This window comes from Cetorhinus maximus, chromosome 17 (genome assembly GCF_964194155.1).
Source record: "Cetorhinus maximus chromosome 17, sCetMax3.hap1.1, whole genome shotgun sequence".
In the NCBI taxonomy this organism is placed as follows: domain Eukaryota; kingdom Metazoa; phylum Chordata; class Chondrichthyes; order Lamniformes; family Cetorhinidae; genus Cetorhinus; species Cetorhinus maximus.
In genome coordinates this window covers 105,539,943-105,554,671 of record NC_135895.1, presented here as the reverse complement: position 1 = coordinate 105,554,671, position 14,729 = coordinate 105,539,943, and the positions used below count along the sequence as shown (strand labels likewise).

Here is a 14,729-nt window from a genome sequence, read left to right as displayed (position 1 = left end):
ATGGCTTGTATGCAAGATATGGCTTTCTCTTTATTTGAGACTAAATTACCAACTCAATAATTAAACAAAATATAGTAAGGCTTAACAATAGCCTATTTTTAGCTGCTGTCTGTAGAATTCCAGATCCATAAACATCACATTTGCTATGAGATAGCATTGAGCAGTAAATCAGGATCATTGGGTGGCTTTTTATTCTTGGAGCAGAATTGAATTTTTAATTGTCAAGAGAAGGTCAGGATGACTATATGGAAATGTTGATATATATGAAAATAGGCTTATTCAAAGGAGCATATCATTTCATAAGATGTTGCCATGTTCAATGTTGCTATGTGGCAGGTTTACAAGCCAGAGATCTTTGATGTTTAAACTGATTCTAAAAATTTTACAATGAAAACAAACTAATTTGGAACATTGCATATGAAATCCTTGGATAAAAATTTCACTTTGTGAGCACCGTAGTTCAATTAAGACATATAAAATGTAGTGTGGTTCTCAGAGAAGCCAAGAAAGCAACTTCACCAACATCTGTTGCAATATGCAAAACCCAAAAGTTCCCTTTGAGTTCTTTGGCTCAGCAACAATTTGGTTCATTGTGCCTCTGTGAATCACTTTGGGATTATTTTCATTGTTGAAGGTGCTGTTTAGATGGAAGCTGCTGTTGTAAAGGAGATACTTCCCTACAATTCTAGAATGCGTAACATAAGAATTGAGAATAAAGTGCATCTCCTGTCAATCTTCCTAATACCCTATAAACCCCAACAGTTATTTCTCAAATGGTGTAATTGCCTAAATGTATTCAGTCAAAATGTTCATTCCAATGAATGTGATTTGGTTGTGGGTTGAACTTGGAAGTAGCTACTTTTTAAAAACCATCTGGTGTTTCTTTTTTGCAGGCCTTCCCAAATAGAGGCATTGCTGTGGCGTGAATCTCTGGAGAAGCTTCTGATGAACAACTGTAAGAGACTTAATCATCAATCTTATTCTAGTCTTAACAACCTCAAAGATTTCAGTCAATTTGATTTTATTTCAGAACATAGATAAGCTAGTATAGTGGCATAAGATAACAACAGCAATTTGCCTTCATGTAGCACTTTTCACATAGTAAAATGACTCAGCAGCAGAATTGTATTCCATCACAATCTGGCATGCCTCTCATGGTCTGGCATATCCCTCATTCTACCACTGCCATCAAGCCAGGCACCAACCCTGGCTGAACCCTTGTTAAACATGGAGTGTCGAAGAGTATGTCAGCAACAATGCCAGGCATATCTAAAAGTAAGATGCTAACCTGGTGAAGCTCCAGCCCTGGATTTTATGCATGTTAAAAGGGAAGTAGCAATCTATAGGCAGAGCTAAGCGATCACACACTAATGGATCAGATCAAAGCTTTGCAGTTCTGTCAAATCCATTTGTGAATGGTGGTGTATGGTTAAATAACTAACAGGAGGAGGAGGAGACTCCATGAATCACAGAATCACAGAATTGTTAGTGTAGAAGGAGGCAATTTGGCCCATCATGTCTGCATTGGCTTTCTGTGCATTTTAACTTATTGCCAATGTCTTGCCTTTTCCCCATAGCCCTGCACATTGTTTCTATTTAAATAATCATCTAATGCCCTCTTGAATGCCTCAATTGAACCTGCCTCCACCACACTTCCAGACAGTGCATTCCAGACCCTAACTACTCGCTGTGTGAAAAAGCTTTTACTCATCTCGCATTTGCTTCTTTTTGCAAAACACTTTAAAATTGTGCCCTCTGGTTCTTGATCTGTTTATGAGCAGGAACAGTTTCTCTATATCTACTCTGTCCAGACCCCTCAAGATTTTGAAAACTTCTATCAAGTCTCCTCTTAGCCTTCTCCCCTCCAAGGAAAAGAGTCCTAATTTCTCCAATCTTCCCTCATAACTGATGTGTCTCATCCCTGGAACCATTCTTGTAAACCTGTTCTGCACTCTCCAATGCTTTCACACCCTTCCTATAGTGTGACACCCAGAACTGTGCACAATACTCCAGCTGAGGACTAATCAATGTCTTATATAAGTTCATCATAACCTCCCTGCTCTTATGCTCTATGCCCCTATTAATGAAGCTTAGAATACTGTATTCTTTAGAAACAGCTCTCTCTACCTGTCCTGCCACCTTTATTGACTTATGTACATATACACCCAGGCTCTGCTCCTTCACACCCTTTAGAATAGTAGCCTTTATTTTATACTGTTTCTCCATGTTCTTTGTACCAAAGTGTATCACCTCACACTTCTCCGCATTGAACTTCATCTGCCACCTATCTGCCCACTCCACCAATGTGTCAATGTTCTTTTGAAGTTCTACACTGTCCTCCTCACAGTTTACAATTCTGCCCAAGTTTTGTGGCATCTGCAAACTTTGAAATTGTCCCCTGCACACCAAGATCTAGATATTTATATATATCAGGAAAAACAAGGATCCCTGGGAAACTCCACTACAAATCTTCTTCCAGCCCGAAAATTACCCATTAACCATTACGCTCAGTTTCCTGTCCCTCAACTAATTTTGTACCCACATTGCTACTGTCCCTTTTATTCCATGACCTATAAATTTCCTCCTGTGTGGCACTGTATAGAACGCCTTCTGGAAGTACATATACACCACATCAACGACCTTGCCCTCATCAACCATCTCTGTTTTCTCTTCAAAAAACTCCAGCAAGTTAGTTAGACACAATTTTCCTTTAACAAATCCATGCTGACTCTTCCAAACCAATCTACATTTTTCCATGTGACTATTAATTCTATCCCGAATAAGTGTTTCTAGACGTTTTCCCACCACCGAAGTTAAACTGACTGGTCTTTAATTGCAGGGCAGATCTTTGCAAACTTTTTTGAACAAGGGCGTAATGTTTGCAATTCTCCAGTCCTCCGGCACCTCCCTCAAATCCAGGGAACATTGAAAGATTTTTGACAATACCTTTGCAATTTCCGATCTCACTTCCTTCAATATTCTTGGATGCATCTCATCTGGTCCCGATGCCTTATCAACCTTAAGTACTGACAGCTTATCCAATACCTCCTCATTTTCAATTTTAAATCCTTCTAGTGACTGAGTTTCCTCCTCTGTCACCATGGCCTGGCCAGTAGCTGCCTCGTAGGAAAGACAAGTGCAAAGTACTCATTTAACACCTCAGCTATGCCTCTTGCCTCCATGTGTAAATCCCCTTTTTGGCCCCTCATCGGCCCTACTCCTCCTTTTACCACCCTTTTACTATTAATTTGCTTATAGAATTCTTTGGGATCTCCTTTTATGTTAGATGCCAGCCTTTTTCACAATCCCTCTTTGCTTCTTGTATTTGCTTTATCAGAACCCTTCTGAGCATCCTGTATTCAGCCTGGTTCTCAGTTGTATTTGCTCCCTGACGCCTGTCGTAAGCACACTTTTTCTTCTTTAACTTAATTTCTATCTCCTATATCATCTAGGGAGCTCTGGATTTGTTTGACCTACCCTTCCCTTTTAAGGGAACATACCTTGACTGTGCTCAAACCATCTTCTCTTTAAAGGTAACCCATTGTTCAGCTACTGTTTTTCCCACCAACCTTTGGTTCCAGTCTATCTGGCCCAGCTCCGTTCTTGCCTCATTGAAGTCCGCTCTCTGCCAGTTGATTATTCTTACTCTGGATTGACCAATGTCATTTCCATCATCATCCTAAACCTTATGATACAATGATCACCGTCCCTTAAATGTTCCCCCACTGTCACTTGATTTACTTGGCCCACCTCATTCCCAAGAACCAAGTCTAGCAGTGCCTCCTTTCTTGTTGGACTGGACACATACTGCTGTAGGAAATTCTCCTGACAACAAAGAAACGTTTCCTGGATGCTGAAAAGTTGAATGCTAGAGCTTTTTTTTAGCCTTTTTTAAGTATACAAATATACAAGAGTTGTCTTCGGGCAATGAGATGCAAATGCTTCAACACGGTTGACTAAAAATGCATTTCCACTGAGATGCAGTGTCATTTGTAATCCATTTCAAGGCTGTTGATTTATTTTGCCAAATGAAGTAAGTTTGAAGTTCTTAAATAATATTCAGTTTTCTCTTTTCTTGGTCCAAAGTGGATGGCCTCACACTTACCTGTGTTGAAATCCATCAGCCACTGTTAACGTCCCTTTATATGAGGGGCAAATATGTCTGATTTGAAGCCATCGCATTATCTGACTCCAATGTTGTTCAGTTACTTCACTTGTGTTCATTGCACCCATTGCTTTCTATTCAAACACTGGTAGGTACTCAGAACCTCAAATTAACTTCACTCGGCAAAATAAATCAACAGCCTTGAAATGGATTACAAATGGCACTGCATCTTAGTGGAAAATGCATTTTTAATCAACCATGCTGAAGCATTTGCATCTCATTGCCTGAAGAAAACTCTTGTATATTTTTATACTTAAAAGATGCTAAGAAAACTTCAACTTTTCATCATCCAGGGTTTGTTTCTCAGCTGTTGAGCTTGCCTCTTAGATTACCAATAACCATATACTGCTGGAAATGTGGCTGCGGTAAATTAGAATGTGATAAAAGCCGCATGTAGTTAATTCTGTTCGGCTTTGCACAAAGACAGATTTTGCCTTCAATTTCTTCCTTACTGAATATGCACAAATTTAAGTGTTGCGGATTACATTTTAATCTTTAAGCCTGTGCAGTTCTAAACAGCACTAACATTTTCAACCCTAAAAGACTCTACAATTCATTATCCTTGTATTCAATGTTACTAGTATCACGAATGACGGCTAGATAGGAATTGTGGAATAACCGGATCTGGACAGAAGATCCAGACACTGCTACAGACTTTATAAAGCTAAACATTCCTTAATGTATTTTCAGTTATACTATTTGGGAATTAAAATGATTTTGTTCACTCAACACTCTTATAGTAGCAATACAACATCAGTGCAATGGGAATTCACAACATCAGACAAAACTTTTAACAATCATGAGAAAAGGATTCTGTATTTTTTGTAGTTACCCCTGACCACGTTTTCTAAATGAACATTTTGGGACCACATGCTGTCAAAAGATCACTGAGGACAGGCATGTCCAAACATTGGCATTTGATGCAATGTCAACTATGCTGGAATTTTGTGATTCCCCTTGTTTAAGGGCTTTGGAAAGTAAAGGTCAGTTTGTCATCGTTTCTTTATCCTACTTATGCTGGTGCCTCTCTTAGACTGAAGTTCACACAGTGAATTACAGTGAGATCTGAACCAGCCATTCGGCTGTATTTGACCTGCAGAGTTGAACCCAAACATTTCTTGTTTCAGGAGATGTTTGGCTGGTGGTCTCTTGCGTTGTTTGCCTTCCTCTGACATCTGGACAGTTTTGCCTCAGTGGTCCATATCAAAACAGTTATCAAACTTTCTCATATATGGTATCAAACGCATGTGGCCAAGAATGTCAAGCACTGTAGCTAGATTTAATCGACAGCAGAATGAAAGTGTTTGTGATTAAATCATGAAATATGCTTGTTTAATCTATTCCAGCTGTTGGTTGTGGTGAAACATGATAAACTTAGAAAGCTTTTTTCCACTGGTTTGTTTCCAGATGGCCAGGCTGCCTTCAAAGCTTTCCTCCAGTCAGAGCACAGTGAGGAGAACATTGAGTTCTGGATTGCCTGTGAGGACTACAAAGCAACCACATCACCTATCAAGCTGGCCTCCAAGGCAAAGAAGATCTATGAAGATTTCATGGAGAAAGAAGCTCCAAAAGAGGTTGGACAATCATCAGAAGAGCAAGTGTAGATGTGGCTATGTTTAGACAGGGAAATATAACACCATTTCTAACTGAATAAATGGAATCTGTTGTCATATCCCTTGACTCAATCATTCATGGCTTTCATTCCTTCATGCTCACCAAGAAGATCATCTTAGTTGAAAAATCCAAGGCAATAACATTACTGCTGGGATTAAAATTTCATAATTTTGTGCTACAGATTTGAAATCAGAATGCTCAACCTTTTTTTCAAGTCTTGACATAATTGAGGCAGTTCATTATAAAACTATTAAATAAAACTAAATCAATATTAAAAGATTTTGAAATTGGATAACGTCAAAAGTATAGCACATGACTAAAGAGTATTAAAGCACTATCTGCATTTATAATACTCCAAGGCAGAAAAAAATCCAGCTGATGGAATCTAAGCTTTCTTGGTCTGGAAGACTATAGGCCCTCTCAGCAAGAGGCAAATGTGGAGTTATGTATTAACTTAGGATGAGATTTAACCAATGGTGATGTTAGATAACATGTGCATCTTAACATCTGGAATGTACTAGGTCTCTTCATTGACAGCCACTATGTTTCGTAACGCCATGCAAGGAACATTTGCTGTCACATCATATGGTTACATGGTCAAGTATAATGAGGTTGTCCAGTTTAAGCTCTGATCATAAAAACCATTACCTATTTGCAAAAAGATAAGAACACTTTTTCAAAGCATTACTAATTAATACTAAGAGGATAACAGGGGTTGATGCATATTCCATTTGTGAAGTAGTCCTTCCAAACATTTGCAAGACTTCTTTTCCGAAGAAGTAATCCTCATGAAAATTGTGCCTTTGCCTATAAAGTGCTTTCCTTTTCTAGACTTTTTTCTAGACCTATAAAGGCCTTCAGAAACATTCCAGATGCAAAGATTGCATCCAGTTTTCAGCCATTTTGAAAATCCAAATTTACTTGATTTTAAAACAAGAATATCTAACTTTAACCCATGTATTCTCAATGGTTCTGCTGTTCTAAAATTTATGCTTTACAAGGTAATGAGAGCACATATTGAGTATTTGCCTTCTCCTCTTTAGATCAATGTTGACCACCACACCAAAGAGATCACGGTGAAGAGCCTTGTTGAACCCTCAACATCAACCTTTGAACTGGCGCAGAAGCGAGTGCTCACTTTGATGGAGAAGGATTCGTTCAGCAGGTTTCTGAAATCTGAACTCTATCTGGAGCTGATAAAGTAACAATGTAGCTGGGCTGTGCAAAGGCTGGATAGAGCGAGACTATTGGTCTCCCCACACAGTCACTAACTGAATATTCTCTCACTGCTGTTAGCTAAAATAATTATTTCAAGTGTTTTCTCTTTAAAGCTTTGGGCACTATGCTATCATTTATCTAACACTTGTCTTTGCATAGCCCTGAAATAAACAGGCACCATCTATGGCAAAGTGTACCTTTAATGTTGTACTGGTCTTTTATGTGTGTTTTTTTCTTATTTTTCCGAAGAGATTATATCCAGTGATAAATAACCATGTGGCTTCAAACAAATTATTGGGCAAATCAAATCATTCTTTTAGGATTCTTATCACCAAGAATCTGGAAAAACCTTTTGAAAAAAATGAAAGTAAAAAAATACTACTTATTCTATTGAGCAAGCATCTTTCATCCTTCCTATATTGAGAAAACAAGAGCAGTTGTTATAGCAAATACTGTGGAAGGTATCTTAATGGAGTTATCCAAAGATTCCTATATTTACTAGTGAAGCTTACTATAAATATATCACACTATACTACAGTATAAGCATATGCTCTTAAACTGCAATAGATATTCTGATAGTTTGCTTCAACCTACAGAGGCACTGAAAATGTGCAGAGTAGGAATGCAAGTATCAGCAGATGCAGCACTCATGCTTGTAAAGCTTTACAGAGACCCAAGCCTTTGTAAACCATTACTCTGGCAGTTTACGTTGACCACCAGATCATCACCTTCGCTAAGGTGAGGTGTGGCTATTCCATCTCAATTGTAGACTGCATTGTACACTCTGACAAAGCCTGTACACAAGTTTATACACCCATTCATCCAGTCACACAAAAGTGTTTAGTTATAACAAATATATCTCCCTATTTCGTCTGAAAAGTAAATCCCAATAAACAGCACATTCTTCAGTCAGGATGTGCGGATTATATTTCTAAAATTCCTCCATAATCTACAATACTTCAGTGGCAAAAGAGCAATGTATCACAGATACTTCACTGGCAGAGGCAGGCTGGGTTTGCAGGCTTACCATATTGGATTTTTAACCATATCATTTCAATTAGATTTTGATGAAGGAAAAATGAAAGAGGAGATTGAAACTTAAAATGGACAATACACCTAAAGGTTGACCATTATAATCAATTAACTCGACATAAACACAAGCCTCTAATAAACGTTTTGCACTCAAAAAAAGTAACTAAATAAACCAAAAAATGTCAGGATTCATGGTTACTCCAATGCTGTATAGCCATATATAATCTATATTAACACATATCTATATACAATCTATACTAACATGTCCAAATAAACCTGTGCCAACAGGTCCACATACATTTTATGCCAGATGTGTATTTTGGTTATAAAAAGTTCCTAATTATCATTTAAATTCGTACAAGGAAATTATTTTTGTCACTTATGGATATCAGCAGACATTGAACATGAAATAGAATAATCTCAAAGATTTACAGCAATTATTCTGATCTGGCACATTGGGAATATTGTATTTCTCCTTCTATGATGGGCTATCTGATAGCGATGCTAAGATTAAACCAACTCTGTCACGGAATGGCTGGAAAGTGTTGGATGACTTGAAGGAAAACGAGAGGATGGAGGTGAAATGGTTGTAGAAAGTGGCCCTTGCCAACTTCACGGGTTCTGTATTGTGGCTGGAATAAGCGAAGCACTTTAAGAAAGGAAATGCCTGAAAGAAGTCAAATAATCAGATATTAATGTCATTCGACCCTTACAAACTCCTTTCACCTCATACTCAGTAACAACTTAACATGGCAGCACATATCGTGAACTGTCTGATGGAATGATTTCATTTTGTACATCAATCATCTGACTAAATAGATTGAATTTAAGAGGGACTGTACTGCCATGTTAAGGAGCAACACAGTCAGATTGATCTTAACACAGAACTGCATAATTTTCAAACAATGATTTACATTTGCTTTACTGGACCTTAACAAAGGCTAACATGCTGTATTAATGAGGTTCTATACTGCCCTGATAATGAAAACATATGGTATAATGTTGCATTAAAAATAAACTATGAACGCAAACACACAAAACATAAAGGAAAATCCTACAAAAGTTGTTTACTCAAGCAATGAATGGAATGATTTGTCTGCTTTGTATTCCTTGCCCACCTGGTAAACTATGTCTACAATATTAACCAAAACAAAACATGTAAGTGTTGATTCCTGTATCGTTATTAAATATACTCCATGTAATGCATGTGTGTTAGTATTCCAGTGTGCAGAGTCTTATCTTGAAGGACGCTTTACTATTAAGAGTTTCAGTAAATGCTTCATTAATTCTGTTGTTATGGTGAGAGATCAGTGAGAAACCTAGGGAGGGCTAAAGCCCATAGTGCAGGACACTACCAAGGTTGAACAGAGTAGGTCCAATGAAGAAACAATGGCTGGGTGATGCCAAGTTAGAGCTTTGTCACTAGTACAAAATACTGTAACTTCTACCCAAGAACAATTCATTTCTGCACAAAATGGGAGTGTTTTTGCTATTAAAACACACACACATGCCTGGTCAACAGTCCATGACAAGCTCTACCTAATGTTACACTACCACCCAGCTTTATTGCCTCCACTTTTTTTTGCCAGTGGTAAAGTAAGAAAACATTGACTGGATATGGATGCCACCTTGTCGAAATTTGCTTTGACCAATAATAGCTTTGATTGAACAGTTGCTGGCTGCTGAGCTTGACACTCAATGGTGAGAATCTATTTATGCTGGACTGCATCAGACAGAATTGAACCACACCACTTTGAAGGCAGAAACTAATGCCATCCAAAATGAGTGCTTTATGTTTTAATCATTTCTGAAGCCAAAATCATAAAACAATTGCATTGGGAGGCATGGTATTGAACCGTAAAATTAAAGTTCCATTTTCAATTCAATATCTAAATGAAGCAAATACTGAAATTCTAAGTACTATGCATTATTAAAAGTGAACTTTTTTATTATTATTCTGCTTTGTACGCAACATATATTCTTTCCAACGGTTTGAACTCCTCATGATCTGACAGCCTCTATCAATTATATAATGCCATGAATAGTTTGTTGAAGGGGAGCAGGTTAGAGTACTATCCTGATGCGATTGATGCCAAACTGATGTGTTGTTATACTCTCCATTTCACACCCTGTTAATGGTTTTCATCCAAAAAAATGGAAGAATCTTTAATATGGGCAACTGACTGAGCAAGAAATCATCTACGTCTTCATTTATAGAGACCCATTCATAAAACAATGGGAAACCCAGCCTCCTTTCACAAACATGATGTTCAAGGCATTATATCATCATAGCAATGAATTTAAATGTATTCATTAAATGGTGATTATATACCCATGGACTATAGTAATAAAAATAATGCTTCACTTTTATCTTAATACAACTCAGAAGCAAGCATTTAACCACAGCTTATCAACACCTTCATGTTAATTTTATGAAGTGTTCATTTGGGAGTTCAGTTCTATGACTGAAACATTTGAATTAATATGGGTGTTAAGTTTATCCCTCCCTTGTCATCTGAGCATTAATGTACTGTTAAAGCTGATAAACGGCTGCAGTATCCTTTTCGTGCATACTGTCATATTTTGAAAGAATTAGGAACATAATGAAGTAAACATGTATCTCTATACCAAAGTTTGCCATTTACTTCTGTGTAACCTAATGGATTTTCTCACAAACAGCTTCAGCTGGGTTCAAAGCGTCACTAAGCAAATCCATACTCTTCATGAATCTATGGTGAAAATCAGAATGTGTGGTTTTCTCAGTCTACCACAATGAAAATATTTACAATATTCACAACACAATGAAAAGCCAAGTTATTAATGCTCTGCTAACTGCTATTGACTGAAATGTGGGAGTGAAAGCTGATGAGGTTACAATAATCACTTGCTTTATTGCTAGATTATCTTTTCAACGATCTTTTAAATCACTCATTAAAATTAAATCCAATGAACAGACCAGGAAGATTCTTATTCAATGTCGAGTTAGATCATTGCTCAAATAATTCAGTGGAGGGGCTGCAGTTAGACTGGAAAGGTGGACGATGGTGGATGACAGAAGGAGAGAAGTCAACCATGATTCCCACTGCTGATCACAATCCATTGTCCTGTGCTAGAAAGTTCATGGGTGGATGAGCACGGGAAGGTTGTGGTGGTTACAATGGCTGGAGAGTTCACATATGAAGTAAAATTACTTGAGTAAGGCATGGAGGGCTCTAGCATCCTGAAGAAAGTTGTTGCTCTCTAAATGAAGAAGGGAGGGAAAATAATGAAGAGTGGTCACCAGGGAATTAAAAACCATAGGTCCAATTTTAAATCAGTGCCAGTTTAATGGCAGGTGGGCAAAGGTATGAGTTAGAAACTAACCTGCTGCTCTACAAATTAGATCTGATCTATTGTAAATTCTGGGCTTCACATAAATCTCACTGGCTGCCTTCACACCAGGTTGAGAAGGAGCTGAACACTCTGTGCAGCCTGCAGGTTGGCTGGAAACAGCAGTTGATTTGAATGCAGTGCAGATTGGCCACTGGGGCTGTCCCGCAGGTGTCTCATGAGTAGAAAGGAAGGGGAATGTATCTGCAGCCGGTCTTGGACTTGGCCCCACAAAGGAAGAAAAACAATTTAACCTTGTAGACCTCTTATAGCTGTGATGTCTCTCCTCCGTCATCTTTACTTGCCTGGAAAGACACAGTGCTTTCCCGTGCAGACTGCCGAGTTAAAATTGTGGTCAGGTCCTAATGGTGTCATCAGAATTCCAGCATGCATTTGGAAACAAGGACCCCCATCAAGGTCAGGTGGACATGCCTGCCATCTGCTCTGTAGAGCGGGTTATAATTGGTGACTATTCTCTCCTAGGAGCTCCAGAACAGATAGGTAAACCTGGGTGTTTTTAACTGCTCACATACCTGGTTTACAGGTGAGGGTAGGGTATAATTTCTCTGCACCCCCACCATATCCCAAAGATCACTTTGAAGCATGTTCTACACATTTCAAGGAGTTTGACATATTTCCAAAAATACATGATGATATAATGCAAAATCAGACACGTATGGCATTCTGTAACATTAACAATGGTGTCAGCAACTTCAACATTAGGGTATTATCATCAATCCCACACACTCGCTGAGGAGCTATGCCTGAAAGAAGATCATGGCCGGGATTTTCCAACCCCGTTGTGGTGGGATCCACCATGGGAGATTCGGTGGCCCAGCCAAAAGCCCATTGACATGTGTCCGCACAGGACGATCCCGTAGGCAGACAGGGCCGGAAAATCCCACCCTAATTTTGGTGAAATTACCCCATTAGCTCCATTGTGCCTGCCATACACATCAAATTACAGCTGAACAGATTTAAAAACTACCATTATTTTCAAAAATAAAACTTAGGCTTATGAAGTAATCGCTGAGGAAAAGATTTATTTTCCATTTGGTTAATGGTTGAATGCAAAATGAACAGTTGAAGTCATTGAGCAGGAAAAATTAAATACTGCATTAAATATAAAATAGAGCATAACCCTTTAAAGTGTTTCTTTTTTCTGGTCTTTATTCAGACCCGCCAGGCATTCTACCTCTTGGGATAAAGAGCAAGCACGGAAATGGAATCTGATGAGAATCAGTGGAATTCAGTAGAGTTAAAGGAACATTGCAAAATGGAAACGATTTATGCATTCATTTGGATTCCTGCTGCATTTTGCAAGTTTTGACATACAAATCTACATCTATTGGACTAAATCTAGGGAAAGCTTCTAGATTAAAAGATGAGGCTGAAGGGAAAAGCTGCCAATCATGTCACTTTACATGGAAGAAAATGATTGTACAAACATACCTTAAAGTTATTAAAGAGTAATAGAACCATAGAATATCTACACACAGAAGCAGGCCATTCGGCCTGTCAAGTCTGTGCCAACTCTACAAGAGCAACTCAGCTAGTCCCACTCCCCTGCCCTTTCCCTGTAGACCAGCAATTTTTTTCTCTTTAGAAAATTATTGAATACTGTTTTGAAAGCCAGAATTGAATCTTCCTCCACCACACGCTCAACAGTGCATTCCAGATCCTAACCACTTGGCTGCGTTTAAAATTTTTGCTCTGTGTCGTCTCTTGAAGTCTATCACTATCCTCCTCACAGTTCACAATATTTCCAAGTTTTGAGTCACCTGAAAATTTTCAAAATTGTGCCCTGAGCACCCAAGTCTAGTTCATTAAAATAGATCAAGATAAACAGTGTTCCTAAAACCAATCCTTGGGATACCCCACTATTTACCTTCCTCCAGTCCGAAAAATAACCATTCACCACTACTTTCTGTTTCCCGTCACTTGATAAACTTCATGGCGTTGAATTTTCCCGCCAACGCGGGGGTTGTGCAGAGGGAGGTGGGAGTGAGTGAGAACCCAATCGGCGCCCCCGATCGTGAGCGTGCCACCATTTTACATGGGCGGGCCAACTAAGGACATGACACACGCCCGGAAGCACTGGGCGCTCCCTGTGCGGGCTGGGCAGGGGGTTCCCTGAGTCAGGGCCTGCTCTCTTTCGCACATGAGCACCTCCATGCCTCAGGGAGATTAGTTTGAGTTCTGGAACATTTAATAAAGATGAAAAAAAAATTTAAGGACATGTCCCGTCGTGTGAAACTGTCACGTGAGCTGGGACATGTCCATTAACTTTTTCAAAAATTTTTCTTTAATTTATAAACCCTTCATGAAACATCATCCCGCCCGTGGATGAGGTTTTATGAAATATGCGAAGGCTGCCGGGGCTCTTCGCCTGCCGTCAACCTTAAGGTTGGATGAGCAGCATTCTTAACAACTTTAATTACTTTGTTAATGGCCTTTGACAGTTCGGTGGGCGACGCGGCTGCGCCCCTGCTGAACTGACAACGTAAATGACACGCGGGGTGACATCGCAACGCCTGCCTGATGTCACCGTGCATCATTTTACGCGAACTCGCCGACGGGAAAATTCTTCCCGTGTGCCTCTTTTATTGCATGAGCTTTAACTTACCTGACAGCTTATAATGTGGTATTTTATCAAACAATATTACCCTCATCGATCCCCTCTGTTACCTCATCAAAAAAAACCTCAATGATAAATGTATTATTGGAAAGCCCATCTCCACCTAGAGAAGGCAGGGAAAAAAATCAAGACAGGTATATCTGGCAGATAATTGGTGATTGAGATGGGCTGCCCAGTGTTTTTTCTTGCCCATTTGGTTAAAGGCCAATTACTCAACTATTAAACCGATCATCACTGAAGCGCTGCAATCTTCTGCAATGGATGTTCTGGCAGCACAACTTGAGCTAAATGTAGTTTCTTCTCTCCTCTGCACACCCAGAATTGCTCTTGGTGATTTGATCCAGCTGTTTGCTCAAGCTTGGCCACTATTTATCTCTCTCGAGCCATCCTCTAGACATTGTGCAGATGTTCAGATGAACATTCTGATGTATCTTACTGTGGGTACCACCAGCTATAAGTGCTGTTAAACTGTTAAGTTTGCTTGCTGCAGCCTAATATAGCAGTGGCTAACAGGTTTATTGGCCACTGCTGCACACATTATTCCATGCTCAGTTTACATCTTGCCTCTAGTTTATCTTCTTTGGCTGATTTACTGCAGCTGGAATTCTTTGTAAAATTCCATCCACAGATGCCTTTGCCTCTGCCTGGAAACTCCTGCCTTCACTTTTTATTTGATCTACTAGTGATATCAGT

At 39.1% G+C, this 14,729-nt stretch overlaps 1 protein-coding gene across 1 annotated transcript in view; it reads left to right on the top strand.

The window, feature by feature from the left end:
* The window catches only part of LOC144692673 (regulator of G-protein signaling 5-like), a 52,805-nt gene extending 42,144 nt beyond the window's left edge, over nt 1-10,661 (top strand). Inside the window, exons 3-5 of the mRNA XM_078561768.1 lie at nt 894-955; nt 5,573-5,739; nt 6,823-10,661. Coding sequence (XP_078417894.1) covers nt 894-955; nt 5,573-5,739; nt 6,823-6,984 — 391 coding nt within the window. The 3' untranslated portion in view covers nt 6,985-10,661. The remainder of the gene's footprint in view (nt 1-893; nt 956-5,572; nt 5,740-6,822) is intronic.
* The last annotated feature ends 4,068 nt before the right edge of the window (nt 10,662-14,729 follow it).